General features: G+C 42.6%; 1 protein-coding gene across 7 annotated transcripts in view; it reads left to right on the top strand.

Moving 5' to 3' along the window:
- The first annotated feature begins 1678 nt into the window (after window positions 1-1678).
- LOC141784910 (calcium/calmodulin-dependent protein kinase type II subunit gamma-like) overlaps window positions 1679-23526 on the top strand; it is a 45464-nt gene continuing 23616 nt past the window's right edge. For 2 of the 7 annotated variants that reach the window (XM_074662869.1, XM_074662874.1), the window contains exons 1-5: window positions 1679-1904; window positions 4474-4568; window positions 16895-16954; window positions 21791-21845; window positions 21981-22046. In XM_074662869.1, the coding sequence (XP_074518970.1) occupies window positions 1840-1904; window positions 4474-4568; window positions 16895-16954; window positions 21791-21845; window positions 21981-22046 (341 nt within the window). In that variant the 5' untranslated portion in view covers window positions 1679-1839. The remainder of the gene's footprint in view (window positions 1905-4473; window positions 4569-16894; window positions 16955-21790; window positions 21846-21980; window positions 22047-23526) is intronic. The other 5 variants (XM_074662868.1, XM_074662867.1, XM_074662873.1 and 2 more) reach the window with 3 other exon arrangements.

The following is a 23526-nucleotide window of genomic DNA, read 5'->3' as shown; positions in this document are numbered from 1 at the left end:
TGCTGAGAGACTTTCTTTCTCATACGTTCAAATAAAGTCACATGGAACGTTGTGGAGTCTATCAATAAAATGAAGGGCCAGGTTATGTTTGGTCTGGTGAGGTTGGAGTTGGTAGATGAGCACTGGTAGGACATAACCGGGAGTCACTAACGTTGCACGTTGTGGACACGTCTCACAGAGCCAGGGTATGAGGAATACTAAATAACACTGGGCACTAAACCACACTACACACTGAGTTTACAAAGGATGCTTGTCGCCTTTCAAATTGTAGTGCTTAACTACAAATAATGCTGTTGCATCCTTGGAAAAGCTGTCTTAAACAAAAAAGTAGTGTTGAAAAAGAGCTCTGATCTACATTCATTTGCTGCAGATGCTGGCGCTCATGGGAAATGGAGTCTTTTCACTAGCTTTTCTGGATAGTCCTTAGAGTGCCTTTATTATGGGATCTAATGCAGTTTCTTGCCTTTTGGAGCCACCCTCATGTGGCCACTCTAGGAACTACAGCTTTTTGCAATTTCACACTGGCTCTTTTTTCTCATAGACTATATACTAAACAGGCATAGTCTCAATGACATCACCTGACTATTTCTGAAATAGAGTTTTGTTGGTGGGAGTCATATTGAAAATAGGGCGGGCTTTGAGCATCCACACTAAAAGATATAGGGTGCCCCAGATTGGGTAAAATCCCATTCTTTATAAGAGATGTCCCAGTCCGATATTGACATCGGATATCGGTCCGATATCAGCAAAAAAACAAGTATCAGTATCGTATGGGAATGCATCTAAAACCTCCGATATATGCACTCCGATACAAGCAGTTTCTGTTATCCATTGGTTAATAGTAAATGGGTCAGTTTTTCCTCATACCTACTGTTGCTGACTACTGTTCCTTGTTTGAATAATATCACTTAATCAAGCCTTTTCTAACATGACAGACATACTACAAAATAAGTCATAAAAGTATGTATGTTTAATGCTGATATTGTATCGGATTAATATCGGTATTGGCCAATACTCAATGCTGCAGTATCAGTATCGTATCGGAAGTGAAAATGTAATATCGGGACATCCCTATTCTTTATACCTCCAAACTTCTGAGTTAGAAAAATTAAAAACAGCCCCCGCACAGCTGTTAAAGAAATCAGCCCTTCATATACTACATACTTGGTGTGTATGTGGTTTTGTGTACTTCCGGAGCAAGACTCAAGAGGACAGTCGGCGAACTGCAGATTCAGCACTGTGTCATAATTTTGTAAATGGATGAATGAATGCTTTATTTTGAACATGTGAAAATTTTAGAGGTTGCACATGCGTCTTCTGCATCAGAAGTTTAGAGATAGAGATGTATGTTAACATTATTGACTTAAAGAAAGGGTAATTAGCTGAGATCTGCTCAGAAGCAGAAGAGTCGAGTCTTTTCTTCAAGATGTGCCAAATGTTCTGGTTCAGTTTACAGTGTCGTAATTCCCATCATTAAAACTGGAGGCCTTGGTCTCATGCTCACGAGCCTATTCTCGCGAGGATACCTCCCCTTTACCACACACACACACACACACACACACACACACACACACACACACACACACACACACACACACACACACACACACACACACACACACACACACACACACAACCATCATCACCCCACCTCCTCCTCCTCTCACCAGCCCCTCCCTTTCCGTCTCTGCTCGCCTCTATCCTCTTCAGCCTTGCCTGCCTGTCAGAAAGGTACTCCAGTATTGGAGGCTAGGCTACCCTCCTCCCGGACCCCGCACGAGAGAGAGCCAGCCATCGTCGTACCCTAAGGCTCGGGCTCCCCACTCAGCGGCTCCAACCATGGCAACCACCGCTACTTCCACCCGGTTTACCGACGAGTACCAGCTGTACGAGGAGCTCGGGAAGTAAGCAGCAGCAGTCTCAACGTTACAGTGTGCATCGTGTTTGTCTTGTCGTTTTGTCCCCCACCCCCGCAACCTCGCCTCACATTATTACTGGTTAGCGAGCTATCAGGCAATAGCTAGGAGAAATAGCTTGCAGACCTGACATTTCCAGTGCTTGAATAATTCGTCAGCGTATGTAAATGTGGGTCTGTCATCGCCGTGGTGCAGTCAGGCTAAGTGACCGTCGCTAACGGCTAACTAGCTGAGAACAGCGCACTAACGTACAGTCACTAGCCAACCAGCTACCATGCTGATATTGATAAACTAGCTGAGTTAGCCCACTAGTGTTGCGTCTTTTAGTCTCTCATGGTGATGGAGTTGGTGCATTAACATCTGTCGGTTCATACGTGTGTGCTAACCGGCATTGTCTGGTCTTGTGGAGCCGTCAGCGGGGCCCCGAGAGACGCCGGAGACGGTAGCCCTGTGACATTTCACCGGCCCCCGGGTCTGACAGCTCCGTGCTGGCTCGGTACACCAAAAGGCTGCGGTCGCTAGCTAACTAGGCCGACCACTTTTTTCCTCCCCTTGAGCAGCTGCAGATGATTTGTGTTACCGTGTTGAGTATCGTTACGTACCCCTGGATCACTTAATGAGGAAGTTATTCTTCTGCGTTATGTTTGCAGTGAGCTGCCTGTGCGCTCCAGCTGGACAGATCATCACGTCATGTTATCCACGAATGTACCGTGGCTCTTGAAAACGGATCTTGATTGTTAAACCGTGGCAGTGATAGTGGTCATTTTTACTGTGCAAGAGGCAGTGACGTGTTTTCTTGGTATTGTGATGACGACAAGAAGACTGGGCCACTACCTCATCTGTTTCATCATCATCAGCAGCAGCATCTGTTGTTCTTGGCCGGCGAAGGCTCCCCCCACCCCCACCCTCACCCTCACCTCCCCCTTGTTGTACCCAAACCAGAGGCTGCAGGGCGGCACTGGCCCTATCACGCAGACTGAAGGTCAAAATTTTGTTTTAATATAGAAACAAATCAGCAGAAAGACTATTGTGCAATCCACAATCCAGCCCAGCTCGCCTGTTGTAACATTGCATGTGCATGCTTCACCTTCAAGCTCAAAGCCTCTTGATGCGGTGAATCACAGAGCAATGCAACTCATAACATCTCACTCGTCATGATGTATCAGAGGACAGACTGCTCCTCCTCAACTTACAGGAGTCTAGCTTGATCTATTAGGCCCAGTTTCCTGCTGCTAGTTTACTCATAGTTAGCTCACATGGCAACATCACCTTGCAGAGTATTGTGACATGAGCAGTATCTCTTGTTTTTAGTGACAAGGTAAAGTAGGTTCAAATACTTGGATGCAATTAAAAAGAACAGGCTCTGACGGCATATGAACAGGTTGTACTTGTACACTTGCAATCACACTTGATGTAAAATTGTGTGTGCATGTGTTTTTGTTTGAAACGATACATTCTTGCTTTTTGGATCTCAATCTCAGTGTTTGTTAAATAAATGAAGATACAAAGGCTTTAATTCCAGCTGTTGTTTCCACTCTGTGCCAAATAATTGACAGTAATCGATGGCACTGATTGCACAGGCAGTACACACACATATAAACACCTACACATCCTCCTCCGTGCTGGAGCCGAGCTTAACTGCTCCCTGCATCTCCAGTACACCGACTGACCACTTACCTCGTCTTATATTTCTGCTTCCGTTTGTTAATGCATCTTGCTCCGTCATAGGCTATTAACATCAAGGCACTGACTTGTGCTTCTGTCACCTGTCACCTCTCATTTACTGGTAAATAATTGAAACAAGGAGCAGAGTGGCTGGAGTGGAGTGCAGCATAAAAGTAGCAGCCCTTGGTATATCATGAAAAGTAGTAAAAGGCTGCTGTCCCCTTTAAAGAAAACTCCAGATACTGCAGGCTGTACAGACTCTATGAAAATCATGCATAATTACTTGTCCTATGATGCTCAGAGCTGAGCAGTCAACTGCTGAGCAGCTAGCAGGTGAAAAATGTATAGAGCATTCATTGAGGTCAATATGAAACCCCTCAGACTGAGAGGTGCTTAAAAGTGTGATGTGCACTTCCCTCTTTGCTTGAGCAGGTTTAAAAGCGAGCGTTGTTACCTTGTGAATGTGGTCAATATAGCCCATTGTTGCGCAAGATGCAGTCTGTTCTTTATGCAGGCTGGTGCAAATTGAATTTCCTTCTGGGGCTGCAGGTTGCATTGTGTGCCTTTCAAAAATTAGTTCAAGTTCAGCCATGTATTTATAATCAACAGCCTCAACTGATATGCTCACTCCCGAGTGTTGTTACACTGCTGCTGCTTTGCTAGATTGTTGCCCACACTGCTGCTCTGTTAGTTATGACTCTAAACTGTGTGTGCGTGTGTTTGTGCGCGTTTGTGTGAGAGGGGGATCAAGGTTGTTAGCATACACACAAAAACAAACCACCTGCCACAAAAATAAAAGCAGTTTTAATGTCACACTTTTTGAGCATGCAAAAAGCAAAACGAGCATGTGTAATGGAACTGATTTTTGGTTGTTTATGTTCTTCTTTCTTAGGGGAGCTTTTTCAGTGGTGCGTAGGTGTGTAAAGAAGTCATCAGGACAGGAATATGCTGCAAAAATTATCAACACTAAGAAGCTGTCTGCAAGAGGTACGGTAACATCACACACTCACACAGAAACTGAGATTTACACAATTACTTTTTTGTGCTGAATTGAAAAAGGAGAGCTCTGTTTTATACATTGTGTCCTGTTGTGACAGAAATGTCCATCTGTGCCTATGCACATCACCTATCAGTTTAAATACTCCAGTATGTATAATAGAGGATGTAAAATGTGACAAAAGTATGAGATGTACTTTTAATACCTTGCTATTTTCAATGAAAAAATTTGTGCCTCACTTCTTGAGGCGCCACCTGGCTAAAATACCATTACACGAATAATTACTTGTACTACCTCTTTATTTGTGTGACCAATATGCATATATAAAACAAAGGAAGTAGCTCATTGTGTTACAGTATTTAACGCAGTAGATGGCACTTTAAGAAGCAAGGTGCCACCCATAGACTGTGTATTTAATGGACGTAGTCTCACCGACATCACCAGTCTGTATCTGAAACAGATTTTTGAAGCAAATTGACTATTGTGGCTATCTTGGAAGTGGTGGGGGCTTTGAGTACAGCTATGTGGCGAGCTCGAGATCTTAATACCCTCTAAACTGCAGAGTTAGAAAAAATTCACCCCCCATACAGTAGGTGCTGATAGCGAAACTAACGATTCGGACAGGAGACGTTTTTTGAACCACAGCATGTCCGTAAATAAGTTAATTTCTGCTTTGAAAACAGCTTTTTTGGCTTTGTGTGTATGTGATATCTGGTACTTCCGTAGCCAGCCTCAAGCCAACACTGGAGAAAAAGCAGATCTTAGCCATTCTGCTTTTTCTTATATTCTCCGACCAGAGGTTGCCGCTCGGTGCCACCTCACTACGTGTCCTGGGCTACTTCACGGTTGGGACCAGGCTGTTCAAGAGAAATTATACAAACCAGTTTATAATTTAAAAATCCAATTTTCACCAACATGGCCAATGTGTTTGTCAACAAAGCAGGGGATTATTTGGTAAAGAAGCGGCTACACTGTATGGAAAACACGGTAACCAACATCCATGTGCAGATCCACGCCTAAGAGCCTCTACACAACAATTCCCTGTGGCAGCTAAAGTGAAAACGATAGCTGACAAACTTCTTCAGCATGTTAACAAGAAAATAAATTAATTAACAAAACATTGCCACATCAGAGATATACTAGGGATGCACTATATTAACGGCACAATATTGGTATCGGCAGATATGAAAATTTCTGCCGATATGCACAGCCGATAAGGTGCTATTCAGTTAGGATTATTATTATTTTCCATCTAAAAAATAAGCTCCTTAAATAAAATGTAGCACTTCATTTATTTTCACTGCAGAGCTCTGTGTCTGTCACCAGGTTGTTACAGTAGCTCTAAAATAATCAAATGCAACTTGGTTATGTTTAAAAATGCATTGTACATTCAAAGTTCATGTGATCTAAAGGAATTATTTTTCTCTATTTCAATACTAAATGTCTTGGGTTTGAAAAAATAATACATTTCTTATTTATGGTAAAATCAAATGTTTTTTGTCTTGTTCATGTGTGTTTCTTAAACAAATAAGACCGTCACAATAAGAGTAACATATAAATTCCAGTACAGGATAGACTTAGCTTTCTTTACAGTGAAAAAAACAAACAAACATGTGATTATCGCTATCGGTATCGGTATCGGCCAAAAGGGGTTTCGATATATTGGCATATCGGATATTGGCAAAAATCCAATATCGTGCATCCCTAAGATGTACCGTTCAGTAAATAAACTTTGAAAGGTTAATTTGGTTGATGTGCAAACTCCTCACAGTGGAAAATAAACAGATAGTACCAAAAAGAGCTCCACATCTGCACAGAAATTGCACATTGCAGACTTAGCTATGGGAATTATCATACATGAAGACACTTTGAACCTTTTTCCTCTTAGATCTCCCAGGAGCAGTTTGCACTTTGAATACCGGTGTGATGTATAATCCAATCCAGACCCTACAACAGTTTAAAGTCTGGTTTAAACCACACTGGTTTTGTTCAGCAATTACTGGTTCCATCTTGAAATATATCGTCTAGTGTGAGTGGAGAGCACACAACTGAACAAGACTCTCAAGTTTTCGATTGCAGTGGAAATCTTTTATTCAATCACCGTGTCTATTGAGGATTCTTAACAGGGACCTCTTGGTGCCTTAATGACCCTCTTTATAGAATAACTTTCATTTCCTCCTTTGTGGTTTCATTAGGAAACCCCTGTGTGAATGAATTGATCTAAAATTCTATGAAAAGGGAAGAAGAAGAAATGGATTCAAATCACACAGGATGTGAAACACCGCTCTTGTCTGTTGTCCTCGCTCTGCTTTTGTTGTTGCAGTGTCTCCTGAATTTTATTCATCACGTCACTCGCAGCGCCTCGGCATAGATTCCACACCTACGTGCACATGCCTGCTGTGGCGTGCCGTGTCGTAACAGTGACGCGAGCCTGTGTCAGTGTGTCAGATCCTCCTCTTGGCTTCAGACTCGGATACTTAATTGCCTTCTCCTTTTTTGTATCTTGACAAATTAGGCCTGCACTCCTTCCTGACATCCACACACACACACACATACACACACCTGGCTTCCTTTGTCCTCCTTTCCTGCACACTCTTTCTGTCTTTCTTTCTGTCTTTCTGATTAGTTCTTCACCTCTTTCCCTGCAAGCCTCTTTCTCACTCATTGCCTTTCTCTTGCAAAGGGGGATTGGTTTGTATTGAGGCTAATCCACTTATGCTAAATGTATCTCATCAACTACTAAGACCCCACGGATTCCATAGGCGCCTCCCTGTTTGCCCTGTTGTTGTCTCTGTCTGAAGGCATTTGTGTGTGCGTGCGCGTGCGCGTGTGTGAAAGAGACAGAGAGGGCAGGGAGTAACACTAATAGAGCATGTCTGCATTGTGAGGCATCTGTGAGTGTGTTGTAATACTGTTATTGTTCTATCCCTGCCATCAAGTGTCCACACAGGCCAGCTCCTGGTATTAATGTCCCACCAAGGAAAAGCAAGGGCTCAGCAGAAAACTGTTGGCTCTTTGCAGAGGCAGGCAGCACAATGTAGGCCTGTTGGTGTGTGTCTGTGCGTGTGTGTGTGTGTGCCAGAGGAGAAGAAAACCATCCAAGGGGGCAGAAGAAGGAAAAGGAAGAGGCCATTTTTAACAATGTAGTCTTGTGAGGAGATCAGTGACACTCTAAACCAGGGCGGCAAAGGTGAGACAAGACAGAGATGAGGCAGGATTGAGGAAGCAGGAGGATTCTGTGCAAAGCGAAGAAACGCAGCACGCCTCACGCAACATGCACCTTTATGCACACAAAACCCCAACGTCCGCAAACACGGGCAGCCAGTGCGTGAGCAGGCAGCCTGCCTGGTAGGATTTGGGTGGGTTTTTTTTAGCCTGATGGGGCGAGTGTGACCTCACGCGTGGCCTGGTGGGTAAGTCTCTCAAAGCTCTGGTAAACACTGCAGTAATCTGAGGAGGGGGGAGGGAGAGAAAGAAAGGAAGGAAGGAAAGAAGGAAGGAAGGAAGGAAGGGTGGATGGGATATATGAGATAGGTGTAGGTAGTTGGCTGTGAGACAGTCCGGCCTACAGGCAGTTTGGGGGTGGATGCGTGTGGGCAGCATGGTGCACAGTACGTGCTAACACACATCTACAAATATACATACACCTGATTCTCACCCCAGAGGACTCTATTTTCTCCTAAGAGTTGAATCTTATAAGCTGAACAACCAACTAGAACCATGCAAAAGAGAAGCACCCCAAAAATCCAGAGCATGGGCACGGTGTTTCGTTTGAAATATGTCTTTGTTTGTTTTACTTGAAAGTGCTTGAAGTGTTTTGATGATGTGATACAAGTTTCATTGTGCAGAATGAATGCTCAGCTTTATTTTTTGTCTATGAGTGGAGCAAACGTGAGAAGTGGTTGGCTGCTGCATTGTCTGCTGCGACACTGTGTTTGTGTGTTTGTGTGTAGGTGGGGGAAGGAGAGAGACAGAGCCAGGGTGAGACAGACCATCCACTGGAAGCACTACCCTGAAGCCTTTTCCCTTGAAAGTGTTCGGCTATGTCTGTCGTTTCTTATTGCGATAGTAGTAAAAATCCCTCTTCTTAAGTTTAGTTGGCTCATCTTCTGCTGCCAAAATCTCTGTAATTGCTATTATTGATGACGAACCACTAAACCTCTGAGACTCAGTGGTTCAGCCCGGGCCCAGACCTCTACATCACGTATATGACAGGTTTTTGAACACGTCTGTTTCGTGCTCAGTGACAGCTTTTCAACCCTGTATGAGCAGAACATGACTAATGAGGAGTTGTAGGTTGGGATTAAGAAGCATGTGGTTCATGTTTGCCTTCAGGCTTTTCGTCCTGAGGGGACAGCTGTTCCGGTCCCCTGTGAAAACTAAAACTCAATGCAAGCCGTCACCTTTTTCGAAAGCTAACCAGGCAGCTCTGGTGTCCAAACCATAGATTGTATAAAAAACGGATGTAATGTCTGTGATGTCACCCTTCTGATTCAGATGCAGACTTTTGAAGCCCATCATCAACAGAAGCCATACTGGAAATACTGAGCCAAGCCTAGCTTTGTTGGAGTTTGGAGGTAAAGAGGCAGGTCTTTAGTCTCTTTACAAACAGCTACGTGGTGCCCCCCTGTTGATCATGCCCTTATATGGGCCAAACTTATGTTAAACAACTTAAAACTCACCCCTCCCTGTGTGTGCAGAAAAATAAGCCAATCAAACCCAAACTGTTTCCGAACCAGGCTGTAAACATATTTATATTTGTCTCATTTTGTGACATTTCCTCCATTTGTCAATACTTTTTTCTTAATGAGGCGTGCTGACATTTTTACACTCTTTCCTGGTTGTCGCGCTGCACATTTTGTGTATTTTTATGTTACTGCACTTTTAAAAAAATGTTCATCTACAGCATTAGGTGGGCCAAGCGGATACCTCAAAGCCAAATAAGCAACAAAAGAGACACGTACATGAATTGTGCAACTGAATCTGATGTGGGTCCCATACTCAATCAGATAGGAAGATCTTGCTTCAATCTGATGAACAGTAGGTATTTAGTGTTTAAACCTTCCTGTTTCCTGAAGTTCTATGACCAAACGATGTCACTTCACACCAACAAAATCTGAAGAACCCGTTTTCCTCCTTCAGCCTTCCTTCATCCACAGCAAGTATTCTGCTCTGTGCCTCCTTATTTTTACTTACACGGGTGTTCGGTTTCGTAGCAACCGAAGCGTCTCGGCTTAAAAAATGTTGCACCTCCAAAGCGCTCTTAAGGGTTTTCCACCTGGCGTCTCTCCAGCTGGGAAAAAACACTTTGGTGCGTGCACAGCTTAGAGTTACTGGAGATGACAACTGATGGAGTGTGTTTTTGTGGAGTGGCTACTGTGAAGACCAAATGCCAGTTGCATATGCTTTTCCATCGTTCTGTTGAAGTAACGGCTCTGATGACCCTTTTTTGTTATCAGGTCTAGAGTAGCATTTTGCTATTTTGATTACTATTTTATTATGGTGCCAAATGAGTAGGTGCGACTGTTGCTTCAAGTTTTTAAGTTGGGAGCTTCATGTGATATGTGGCATAATCTACTTTAGTGGTTGGGTGGTTTTTCAGAAGAGAATACCTGCTCTCCTTGGTGCCTGTAAAACAGTAATCTAAAATATAAAACCAATGCTAAAAAGTGCAGTTCCACAAGAGTCCACTAGAGGCTGGCTGCAGAAACACTTGAAACTATTAACACTAGGTCAAGATACGGTGTTTCTTAGAGCAAAAATCAGCACATTTTCTAGCCTGGTCCTTAAAACCTTTGGCCTGATTAGCTCATTTCTCCATCAGGACACAATCTTTCCCATAAATCACAATTTTCAATGTTATAAAACTTGTGAGTTTTACCAAGGACATAGCTGGCTTGACTGACAGGTGGGTACTTTTCACATTTAAAACGATACGGTACCAATGCCCGGTACCTGGCAATCGGTATCAGTACTCAATGGTACCCATTTCTGGCTCTTTGTGTGTATATGTGGTTATTGATACTAATTTTTTTAATAATAGAATCTCATGGTTTTTCAATTTAATATATTTTTTTCTCAATACTTACTTTCACATGAATCAGCACTTGGTACTTCAGGCTTCAGACAGATTCAGTTGGTACCTATAAAAGTACCTGACAGGGCTGAACAATTTATTGATTTTAAACCAACATCGCAATGTAATAGAATGCAATTTTCAAATCACAAAGGCTGCAATTTAAAAAAAAAAAAATTTTCGTTCAGTTACACAGACCTGGAGGGAATATAGTAACTTGTACTTGTTCTCCCTTAAAACCAGCTAAAGTCAAAATGCTGTGTTTTTTAGGCAAAAAAAAAAAACCATTTGGGCTACAAAGATCCATCCAGTGGATCGTAGAGCCATACCCCTCGGTCACTTTTTTCTGTATGGTTTGTTACTCTTACTGACAACTGGAGGTCAGTAAAATTTTACAGTGTTCCTTTTTCTTTTTCAATTAAGAAATGCAAAAAAGACTTGTTTAAATGCTAACGGTATCTTTTGTTGGTTAGTCATATTATAAAATGACTTGAAACTTGTGTTAAGTGAACGATGCAGAAGATAAAAAATTGTTCGCTAAATCTTAATCGCAATATTGGTCTAAGTAAAATCGCAATTAGATTATTTTCCAAAATCGTTCAGCTCTAGTACCTGATATGGTACCCATCCCTGGTGGAATTTTGCAAAGAGGCTGAAGACCCGCCTCTTTATCTCATTCAAACCTCAACAAAGCTAGGTTGAGTTCAGCATTTCCAATATGGCCTCTGATTTCAGTGGGCTTCGAAACTCTGCATCAAAAATAATTGGGTGACATCACAGATGATATGTAGAATTATTGATATGAAGTAATGGTCAAAAATGAAGTGCTGTTTCAGCGGTGTCAGCCCCTGTTTGGATTTAAGATGTCTGGATGAACAGTCCTCCATCAGATGTCCGTTTTGCATGTGTGGCAGAGAGAGTGAGAGAGGGGAAGGGGTTAGGGCAGGGCTGCACATGTGTGAATGTGCCGGGTCCTCTCCATCCTCCTCAGCTGATGTAAGATGGCTGTAGGCCCGCCCCGTGGCAAAGCAGATGGCCAATTAGAGAGCAGCAGGAAGTGCCAGTAATTACCCTGCAGCCCTTTCTTTCCTGTCTTCTTCTACCACACACTCTCGCACCAACAAATAAGGAGATTGAATGAATTAGCGAGTGCTGCAGTGACACTGCACCAGGGTAGACGGCTATACACAAATACACACACATACTCACACACACACATACTCACACACAGGGGAGCTGTGATCCTCCTTTAGCAAATGGACGTTCCATGTAATCCCCTCTCCTTCTCTCCCTCCCTGTGTCTGTCTCTCGGTCTTGCGTCACTGGTGTAATTAGAAGGAGGTTCAGGTCTCTCCCTTATTCACTGGCTTTCGCTCACATGCGGGAAATCTATACCTGCAGGGAGCCGAAGGGGAGGCGAGTGAAAGATAGACGGAGCCTAAAAGCACAATGACTGCAGTGTTTAAACTAGTCCAGGTCAGCAACAAGTTAGAGACAGTCGGGGAAAGAAAGGGGAGCCATGACAGTCAGGGGTGGTGGAGCAGGATGCAGAGGGCTGCAGAGGTGATGCTGTCTTTTAATGCACGCTTACATTAGACCTGCACATTCTTTATAACGTGTTGGTTTTGCAGAAGAACAGTTGTGATAGTTGATCGCTCAGCAGCAGCAGCATGTGAGTTTTATCGGAGCTCGTTGCTGCACTGGGGAAATGAATGCAAATCTTAGTGAGCCGGCCTCTGTGTGTGGTGTAATCGCCACGGAGCTGCTGTGTTGAGTTAGCCTGACCACAGTGATAACTCACACTCTGGATCCTCTCAACAGTTCCCACACGCGACCCTTGACCTAAGCAACATGTCTGTGAAAGTGACAAGAGGGAGCAGTTTAACATGTGTGTCATGTGGTTGACACACTGACATCTTGTACAAACAGGCATACATACTGCTACAGGATTCAGTCAAATCCCCAACAAGGATGTTTGTTTGGACATGAGTGTGTGTGTGTGTGTGTGTGTGTGTGTGTGTGTGTGTGTGTGTGTGTGTGTGTGTGTGTGTGTGTGTGTGTGTGTGTGTGTGTGTGTGTGTGTGTGTGTGTGTGTGTGTGTGTGTGTGTGTGTGTGTGTGTGTGTGTGTGTGTGTGTGTGTGTGTGTGTGTGTTGTTGCTGCTGGCGTCCCTTCCAAGCCTGAAGAGCAAACACTCCAGTGTTTTGTCTAACTGTGCTTCACACTAACCCACATGCACACGGAGCACGAAGAACCCAATACTGTTGCTACACTCAACCTGCTTAACATCTACAAACAATTTAATACTCTGAAATAAAACCATACATATATACACACAACATGAGGTGAGTGGTTTTCCATGTACCTGCACCTGTTACCTCTTTGAGACAAATGTGGCCACGAGGTCAGGTTTGAGATATTTGCCTTTAACTACACAAAACAAATTAAGGCAACACAAATAAGCTCTCACTTTTCTAATATTTGCATTGGAATACTTAATTTAGCAGGCTGATTAAGTTGTCTTTGCGTGTGAGGCTTCAGTAAATAACAAGGACCAAAGAAACAACAGAGAGTTGAAGTAAGTTTCAAGCAGTTGGCAGGTATCCACATGCAAGTTTTCACAACAAAGCACTGGCTCAGCCTCGTCGTGTGTGAGGTTGCGTGTATTAGGGATGGGTCAGAATATTAGTACAGCAATATGTCATCGTCCTGACTCCTGCGGTGCTGTTATCTTCACTGTTCATGTAGACTTTTCCTTTGGTATAATTTCCTTCACAAACCAATCCTCGGACTTCTTGCACATGTAGTTGTCCTTGTTCATGTCACACAAACGATGTAGCTTTAGCCTGTGCTTCCAGTGCTTCATGACTTTAGCTGTCCCCTCAGTCCACACAGAGCACCCACAAGGTCTGACTAAACTTAGCACACAAAGTCAGGAAATCTGTGTTGGGTATTTCTTCGCTATTGATTCTTGTTTTGAAGATGCCAATCAGAACAGGGCCTGTGTCATAAGGCAGCTTGTGTGACGAAATGCATTATTTTCCATTTCCTCTTCTCCACTGGTTTAACATTTACAGTCGGAGAGAGCTATTTTACTTGTGATTGCACTTTAAAAAAAAAAAAAAAATTCAGTTTGAGGGTCTGGACAACCGTTTGGATGACGGCCTAAAAACACAGGTGTATCTCTCTTGGTTTTAACCGATTGGTGTCATGTTTAAAGTGATACTCCGGGATGGAACAAGTTGGGTCCTATCACAAGGTTGACCCCTACAGCAGTGTTTTTGTGCAACAGAAGTCCAGGGCACACGCACTAAACACCCCCCCAGCTCCTCTGCCGGTTTGCTCTGCACTCAGACGAGGCCATATTTTACTTGACCAAAAACACAAATAAACGGACTCCCACCTAGGGATGGGTACCGAAATAGGTACTTTTATAGGTACCGACCGAATTCTGTCAAAAGTATTGGGTATCGATTCATGTAAAACCAAAAGGTACCATGTTTAGGTACCTAAATTCATCCTTGTGACTGTAAGGGAGTGGAAGAGTAGGTCATTTTCTATGCTGGACATCAACACAGCATTCCAAGGTTATATATTGTTGAATAAATTTGTTAAATTGATGTTTTTTTTATTTCATTATTTTTTACCACATGAACACAAAAAAGTACCGAAACTTGGTACCGTTGAGTACCGGTACTGATTGCCAGGTACCGGGCATCGGTACTGTATCGTTTCAAATGTGAAAGGTACCCATCCCTACTCCCACCGAAAAATCTGATATCAGTCGCATTCACGCTTTATTTAGAGAATTTTCAGCGCGTTACTTTCACACAAAAACACCGCTAAATAAGGCTCTAGTTCTCATCGTGTCTCTTCGTCCTGGCAGACTACCTGCGTTTGTTTATATCTGGCATGCCGTGTGCGCGGACTGATACACTAAGCAGCGAGCGCCTCGTAGCCAGCTGTGGCTCTGCAGCGGAGGTTTTTACCGTTTTACGACACAATGAGAACTAGAGCCTTATTTAGCTGTGTTTTTGTGTGAAAGTAACGTGCTGAAAATTCTCTAAATAAAGCATGAATGCAGACCGACATCAGATTTTTTTCGGTGGGAGTCCGTTTATTTGTGTTTTTGGTCAAGTAGAATATGACCATGTCTGAGTGCAGAGGAAACCGGCTGTAGAGCAGGGAGGGGGTGTTTGGTGCGAGCGCTCTGGGCTTCTGCTGCACAAAATCCCTGCTGTAGGGGTAATTTCTGCCCTAAACCTTGTGATAGGACCCAACATGTTCCATCCTGGAGTATCACTTTAAGACCCAAACCCTGTAACAACAATTTCCTAGTTTAGGGGCTGTTAACACATTAATGGTTTCAGGATGAAGTGCAAAAAATATTGTTGCGTTTCAGCCTTGCGTTCACATGGAAGCAGCATTTTAGTTGACCTGAAACAGAAACTTTTTAGCGGTAGTCTGCTCGTAACAATGGCAGACTACAGTGTTGTTTGTGCTGCTGAATCCTCTGATAAACAGAACAGGAGAAGTGCATCTGTTGCATCACTTCTACACTTCTGTTGGTTTATCTGCAGACAGACTTTTCTGGTCTGTGGAGGGGTGTGTCTCTTCAGTTATACCGCCAACTACAGGCCTGGCATGCATACTACAGCGTATTGAGTCCTTCAGTGTTTTAGTACGCAGATTATTGTCAGTTTGCATTCTAAGGTGAAACCTAGTTGTGTAAACTGGGCCTATACCCCAGATGATCAGCCTAAAGGCAGGCACACATTTGAATATGTCAAACCTTCACGTGTTTAGAGAGCACACACTGGATGATAACAAAAGAAAGATTGCATAAGATCTCTCTCTTCTGATCTCCAGATTAAACCACACACTAACTGTTTCTTCAGCAGAGTATCAGCTTCTTCACACTCAATAGTCCAAATCTCAAATAGTAAAACGTGACTCCAGTGTGAACATACATAACGGACAAACAAGAAAAAGCAATGATGTTTTTTTTTGGCCTCTAAAATTTTGAAAAATAAACAAAAAAAGAAAAATGATAATGAAAAAAGTTGTGGAGACGGCGGGAATGTGGGCTGTATGCATAACAGTGCGAGTTAGTGGTGACTTAAATTGTCACATGTATTACAGATAGATTTTTTACTACCTCTCCCGTCAGCCAGCTCTTTTTTTAATTGGCTTAGCTCCAGTACACGTGACATTACACGCTGTACCTGCTCGGCTCCTCTCGGAGAGCCACACACACTAAGAGTCAAAGAGTGGTATTTCAAATAGAGCTGAGGCCATATTAAGAGAGTTTTCAGACCCCTCAAGCTACCTCTTATACAAAATAGCAGCTAGCAACAAATGTAGCTTCTTTTCTGGAGTTTGGAGACTAATGGGTCATTCTACGAAACGGGTGCCATTTGGGTCCACAACATTTGATGAGATGTACAAGGCACAAAAAATGTGTTTAAGTGTTTTTACAAATTTTGGAGCTACCAAAGCAAGTGCTTTTACTGACATGCTGTATCGGAAAATTCTATTTCTTAAAGAGAAAAATTTACGTTTGAAAAATAACTGCTCTTTAACTAAACAAAAATATATTTTATCCGATTACTCGATAAATCGATGGGATTTTCAGTAGAATATTCGAATACTAAAATATTCGATAGCTGCAGCCCTAAAGTATATGCCTATCAGGATGTCCCCATCAAATGGAACATTAATTTGTGTTCAGCACATGTTCAGTTCGCAAGGAATCTTGGTCTTTTGAGTGCAGGGAGTCCGCTACGCTGCTGCTGTTGTTGTTGCCATGGATACATCAAGCCGAAGCAGAGATGACGCACATTGCGTCATGACATTCTCTGTGCGTCGAGGTATTGCCTGTGTGCTGCTGTTTTGATTGGTGTACCATGTAAAAAGGAACTAATTTGATTACTCACACATTCACAGGTTTTTCCAAATGTTTCAGAAACTGGAGTATTGACCTTAACCGGAATATTGACTCCATGTAAACGTAGCCACTGTCACAAAAGCGCTAAAGTTATAAGGAAAGCTCTATCAAGCGGTGCATTTTTCAGGATTTTCTGTGTCTTTGGGTTTTATTTCTGCCTGCAGTGTTAGGCTCATTAATTTGAAGCACTTTAATTGTTTACACCATTTGTTTTGTACAACAGTTGCTGAACACTACATGTTGTTTGTCTTCTGTGAATGATTATTGTCTAAACATCGACTCTTGTCTCCTCAGACCACCAGAAACTGGAGAGAGAGGCTCGTATCTGCCGTCTCCTGAAGCACCCTAACATTGGTGAGTATGAGCCCATCCCAACACGCGTCAGGTGTGTTCCTGTTTGGTCCCTAATGCACACAGGTTAACATTCAGCTGGAGTTTGCTGCCGTCAAGATGCTCTAACCCTCACTGTGATCATTCATTTGAAATGTCAATAAGGCTGATCTCACGGCACAGCTGCCATTGTTTATGGATGTTGGTGCAAAGAGCGAAGCTTCGGAGGCAGGAGGAGAAGGCGCAGGGTTATGTCAGATTGCAGGGTGAGCTCGTCGGGATTGGTAGATGGAAAAGTGATTGCTAACAGGCTGCTGTACATTCAGGAGCAGATTCGCTCGCGCTGATTGACAGTGTTTATTGTTGTTTATCTGTGTAGACATCTAGCTCCAGCGAAAGCCTTTTGAAATGTGCAGCAGAGAGTAGATTTTACTCTTAGCGGTTTGTTTTTCAGTATCTTCAGTTATAAAGCTGATCTAGAGCAGAAAGGAAGAGACGTGGTTGCCGTCACTGATGCTCAGAATGAGGGTGACAGAAGGTTATCTTCCTGTTGCTAACAGTGTGACAGCAGATCTTCGCTCTGCCAGCTCAGATGAAACAGACTTTATTAAGACAGAAATGTCCTCTCTGCTTTCCTGGCTCCTCTGCTTTTATCACTCTTGACCATTTTGATATCACGGAGTGAAACAGTCTTTTAATGGTGGAAATGTGGACCACAGCGATGATTAAAGAATGGGACACATTGTGCTCCTCTAATAGAGATATCCAAAGGAGAAAGGTGTTAACGGGTAGGGAGGAGCAATGGGACAAAATCAATGACACCTTTCCCTCTGCCCTCCTCCTTATTTCTCATTCCTCGTCGTGTCCTAGTTTTCTGTCCCTCAGGCACTTATTCGCCCCTTGCCTACTTTCCTCTTCCCTTCTCCGTATAGATTTTTCTCTCCCTCTTGTCCTTCCTCCTCGTTTTGACATATTTTGGCATGGACTGGATTCAAACTTTGGACAAAAGAGGGCACAAAATAAGAGAGACAGATGGAGAGACGAAGGCAGGAGGAGTAGGAGACAGATGGAGGGAGAGTGAGAAGATGGGAAGAGGAGGAAAGAGCAGTCGCTCTTGTTTCTTGCTGCAGGGCCATCCTACTTCATCTTATTATACAACTGATATTCACTTTACATAACGCTAACTGTGGCTCCCTGACACTAAACCTAAGCTGTATCTCCAACCTCTGCTCTGACGCCTGGCTCCTACTGCCTGCATGCCGCTCTGTCACTCTGCTGCTGTGTTGTGATGACACAAGGGCTCAGATGGTTACTGCTGAACCACAGTATCATGGTGGTATGAGCTCATTACTATACTTTCCACTTCAGTTTTTCTACCCCTGCCACAAGGCTACTCATGTTTATCAGTGATCAGGAACTATGACTGTAAGAAACGTTATTCCTTTGCAGACATTTCAAGTCACAGACCTGTGACTCACAGCCTGCAGATGTAGTTGTTTTTTACTTGTTTGATCATTTGAGTGTAACCCAGCACTACAGGGTGTTTTTGTCTGCCACACACAGAAATCAGGGATGTCCTGATTCTGATCTCAGCCATCGGATCAAATTTGTTGAGCATCTTCGTCCATCATCTCATCTGATCAGCCATGTTAGCCATCACTTTGCACAATTTGCTGTTTTAATCTTCCTTTCATCAGTAGCCCTCTTGGGGTCATATGGTTTAAAAAGTGAACATACAAACAAGGGGTAGGAGAAAATTGTTGTATTGTAGTAGCTGGATTTTTTTGTTTAGTGATTTTAAATTGGGAATTTTTTGTTCAAAAATCTTTTTTTTTTTTTTTTTTCAAATTTAAATGCTTCATTTAAGTCTTTGATTATAGGCTGGGTTGGAAAAAAGTTGGGATTTCAGATCCCCTGTATAAATCTTAAAAACTGACTCACATGTGATTAGGGCTGCAACAACTAATCGATTAAATAGATTAAAATCGGTTATTAAATCAGTTGGCAACTAATTTTATAATCGATTTTCATCGGCAACTAATCGCGGGTGTTTTGGTGCATGAAACTGTAGCTTACAGTATGTTAGTTCGTAGGAGATGAGCCCGCTCTCTTGCCATGGGCTACTGAAAGAGGTGCGCACGCACTGAAAATGAGTCAGTGGCCAATTATATTTGCAGATTCAGCTCTACTTCCAAGAAAGAGAAAGCTGTAATAAAATATTACTGAAGGAAAAATGCTTTTATTGTCTTTATTGCTGTTTAGAAAATACCTAAAATAATTTTAAGCTAAATTGTAAAGGAAAGTGCAAAAATTTGTCATTATCCGATTAATCGATTAATCATTTAAATAATAGCTGTATAAGTCGATTATGAAAATAATCGTTAGTTGCAGCCCTACATGTGATGTGCATTTTTGGAGAAAATTTGGCTCCTGATATACTCTGTAAACATTGTTGTTCAACTTTTTCACTTAGTCTGGTTTTAAAAAGCAAACCAAACATTACAAAAATAGGAAATATCAAATGATCGCAATTTGAATCGAATTGGCACGCCAAAAATCGTACAAGAATCGAATCTGGGGAAAAGCAAATCATCCCAGCCCTAATAAAAACACAGTCTGATACCTTGGCAGTAGCAAGTGTAGACATTTTCATGCTAAAAAGTGAAAGCAGTCCACCAGCTACATGTAATAATAAGCAGTACTATCATTTCTCAAAGCGGTCGCATTAAGATTGCGCTCAGTACTACAATAATACTTTTAATTTAATCAAACACAACATTCCAAATCTCAGCATTCACACACTCTTGTGTCTTTTGCAACTATTCACTCAGCAAACTCAAATGCAGGGTCAGGACTCGAGGTCGGCAAACATTCAACCCTGAAAATCAAATCTGATCAGGAGCAAAAAATTCTGATTCATTACGAAAACAATGTTTTGGGTTCCATTTTTTCTTTAAAGGCAGGGTCTGCAGGAATTTTTGTTAGTTGTTAGTAAACACAACGTTCATACTGGGCTCATCCTCCTTGGCTCAGTGCCAGCAGCAGCACACACCCACTGCCTCTGACCCTGACTACGTGAACACATTCACTAGCCCAGCAACCACCTAAAGCATCACGTCTCTCCAGGGGAGGGTCTCGAGAGCCTGACTTGGCATGTTAGCACAAGCTAATCACAGGTATTTGACACATACCTGGTTAGCAGAAAGCTAACTCGTGTCACTCTTTGTCCTATGCTGCTCACCAAGTGCCCAAGCTAGTGAAAGTTGAGCCAAGCTTCACCCACGTTAAGGAAAAAGCTTTATGTGTTTGGCGTTTTGTTTCACTTGGGTTGTGTTTTTCTTCCGCCATGCTACGCCCATTATCATTATCTGATTACCTTCCACTCATGATCACCAACTCGCAAGGCTCATGTGCACTGGGCGCTCTGTGATTGGCTGATGTAACCACACTTATTCCCCGCCAAGAAACGGCCCGAAACAACCGAAACATCAGCATACAGACAGAAGAGGGGTTTGAGGCAGACGCAGACACTTACACTTACATGCGTAGAGGCCTGTACGATTGAACAGGATCATTCCTGTAAAAGTTGACATTTTCATTTTTTAGGAAAATCTTGCAGATGTTACTTTTGAACCCAAAAGAACGACTTTTCCATTTCAAATGGGACCATTCCCATGTAAATGAGACCTTAAACCCTTGGCCTTTTTTAACATTTGATCTGTTTAGATTAGTGCTGCAGGATTTGGGGAAAAGGTGCAATTTGCGATTAGGTGGACAATATTGCGATTGCGATTGTGCTTGCGATTTAATAAAAAAAGTAGTGTCATGATGAGTCTACAGACTTGCTTGGTTATCATGGAGAAAAATCTGAATTGCATGTGCTGACATTGCGATTGCGATTGCGATTGCGATTGCGATTGCGATTGCGATTGCGATTGCGATTATCATGCAGCCCTAGTTTAGATCATAACTTGGGTTTGAAAGTTTGGTAGATCTCTACTGAAACACCTCCATCAGCAGCAACAACATTGTCTGCTACTACTGCAGGATATCTTCCCAAGTCATGTCACAGCAAACAAATAAAGGTTTGAGTTGGGATTTTTGGAAAAGACTTGTAAAAAGTCAAAAATTGATCAAAATTTATTGAGCATCACTAAATACAAGATCATAGTCCGTGTGTAAACAGTGTCAAATGAGTTAGCACCTCAGAGCTAACACTCGTGTCCTTGCAGGTCAGTGTCTACATCCCTGTGCTAATTGTGCTTTAGTTGAGTTGTTGTATGCCACTTTAAGCAGACACAGCCTGCACACAACTTTATTTTCATTAAAGCATCAGCCCTAAAGCACATGTTCATCTTTTGAGGATTATATTTTGAGCCTTTAATTATTCAAGGGATGTGACAGTGGATGGAGGAGGACACTGAAAAGAGAGAATGAGGAATAAGTTGGGTCAGTTTCAAGGACGAAAGCCAAAAAATATCCATTGAGATACATTTGAAACCAGGAAACAAACCGGACTTCCTCTGTCCATACAGTTTCAGAGCTGAGTTTTGTTTATTTTTACTGTCTCTTGTAAATCTGAGTGTTGTGTTTTTTTAATAGCTAATCATGTCAAATCCTGTGGTTAATATTTATGTCTCTTTGAGTTTGTTCTTCTTTCATATGTAGTTTTAAACGTGTTTGGGGCTCTACCTGTAGATATAAGCTGCAGTACCCCAAAAACGTCACAACCATAGTTGACATTTATTCAGCTCAGCCTCGGCCCGTTTCTCTCTTCAAACGCTGCGGCAGTTCTTTCTCTCTTTTTACCTGTCTCCTGTCTTTATGTCTCCATCTCACTGCCCTCCCTCTCTCCCGCAGTGAGACTCCATGACAGCATTTCAGAGGAAGGCTTTCATTACCTAGTCTTTGACCTGTGAGTATACTCTGCACACACACACACACACACACACACACTGACATTTTATCCATGCCTGTGACTATGGTTTATTTGTGTATGCTAACATCTCTTTTCTTTTTCCTCCTCTCTTCTGTTCCTTCCCTTTCCCAGGGTGACAGGAGGAGAGCTGTTTGAAGACATTGTAGCCAGGGAGTACTACAGCGAGGCGGATGCCAGGTGAGCCACTCTGAACATACGAGCAACAATAACATATGAACACACACTCCGCTGCAAACGTACAGTGTAATCCCATTAAATATATGAATACCCTCTCATTTGATGAGCATGAACCCACAGGCGCACAGTGCTGGATGTAATTGGTTTGCTTGTGTTCTTGGCGGTGACTGCACCCCCCCTCCCCGTCAACAAGTGGGTTATTATACCGGTCTCTCATCTCTCTTTGGCCTCATGCGTCAGTCTCCTTCCTACATCCACACAGTCCTGAAATGATCAAATTAATCACAAACCAGTTTCGTGAAATGATTAATTCTGCCAAAAGACGCTGGCTCCATCTCCTCTAAAGTCACGATTTGCTTCTTTTTTGTGTGGTAATTTTGCAAATTGATTATCCTCGGGGTTTAGGTGGCTGCTTGGACACAACCGGCAATTGGAAGACGTCATCTTGGCTCCTGTGAAACAGCACCGAGCATTTTACACCACATTCTGACATTTTGTCGACATTGTGACATTTAAGCTTTCTCCTTCCTCGCTGCATCTTCCTTCTGGGAGTTCCCCTCCTTTTTCTCCCCGTGGCTGTGCGGTGTGCAGCTTATGAAGTCTATTGTACAATTGGATTAGGGGTCTTTGTCTGTTCACGCACACATGGCGAGGGGGTTTGAAACACACCAACCTTCACACACAAACAGGGAGGAAGACACGTGTGCTGAGCCTCGACCACACTCGCCCTCTCTCATCTATCTCTCGCTGTGCCCTTTGACCCGTTAACCTTTCTGGAGACGTGACATGAACATGAGCCTCAAATAACGGGATGGTGGAGCCTGACACCACAGTGTGTTGGACAGTAATAAGGTGGTCGTGTACCGGCTCATTGGAACATTTTATAAGATCCATCATGAGCCAACACACTCACCACCAGGCGAGTGTGAAAACACGCTCAGCAGCCAGGATTGAAAAATAACTATATTAGTAGCAGCTGAATTGACGCCCCCATTATTAAAATTGCTACTGGGATAGAGATTTATTGACTGTGTGGTGTAAGGCCTCCCACACCACTGCTCAGTATTGATTGTTGAAACTACAGTACCTTGATTGTGCCTTTTGAAAAATAATAGTGCTTCTTTGGTTAATGTTTGTTATGCAACTGAACCTTATGTTCAGACGCTCCTGACTGAAAACAAACATTTCATCATGATTTAAGCCAAGAAGAAAAAAAAACTTCATCAAAGCCTAAGCCTTAAAAATATTTATGAATATAAAATGTCTTTAAGTTAAGAGTGTCCTTCCTACAGAGGTAATTCATTTAACAAGACTGAATATTTAAAATGCTTATTATTGACATTTGGTGAACAGCCTAGCATCATGACACAGCAATAATGATTAAGTATCACAAGAAATAGGAGTCAGTCTCATCCTCATGACTTTGTTTATTTGTGTTCATCCTCCTTTCACGGTTTACATCGTGACTTTAGTGAAGAAG

Source organism: Halichoeres trimaculatus, unplaced genomic scaffold (assembly GCF_033239565.1).
Source record: "Halichoeres trimaculatus isolate MK-OKI-2021-1 unplaced genomic scaffold, fHalTri1.1 fHalTri1_scaffold_23, whole genome shotgun sequence".
Classification (NCBI taxonomy): domain Eukaryota; kingdom Metazoa; phylum Chordata; class Actinopteri; order Labriformes; family Labridae; genus Halichoeres; species Halichoeres trimaculatus.
The sequence above is the reverse complement of the archived record's forward strand: the minus strand, read 5'-3'. Positions and strand labels throughout refer to the sequence as shown.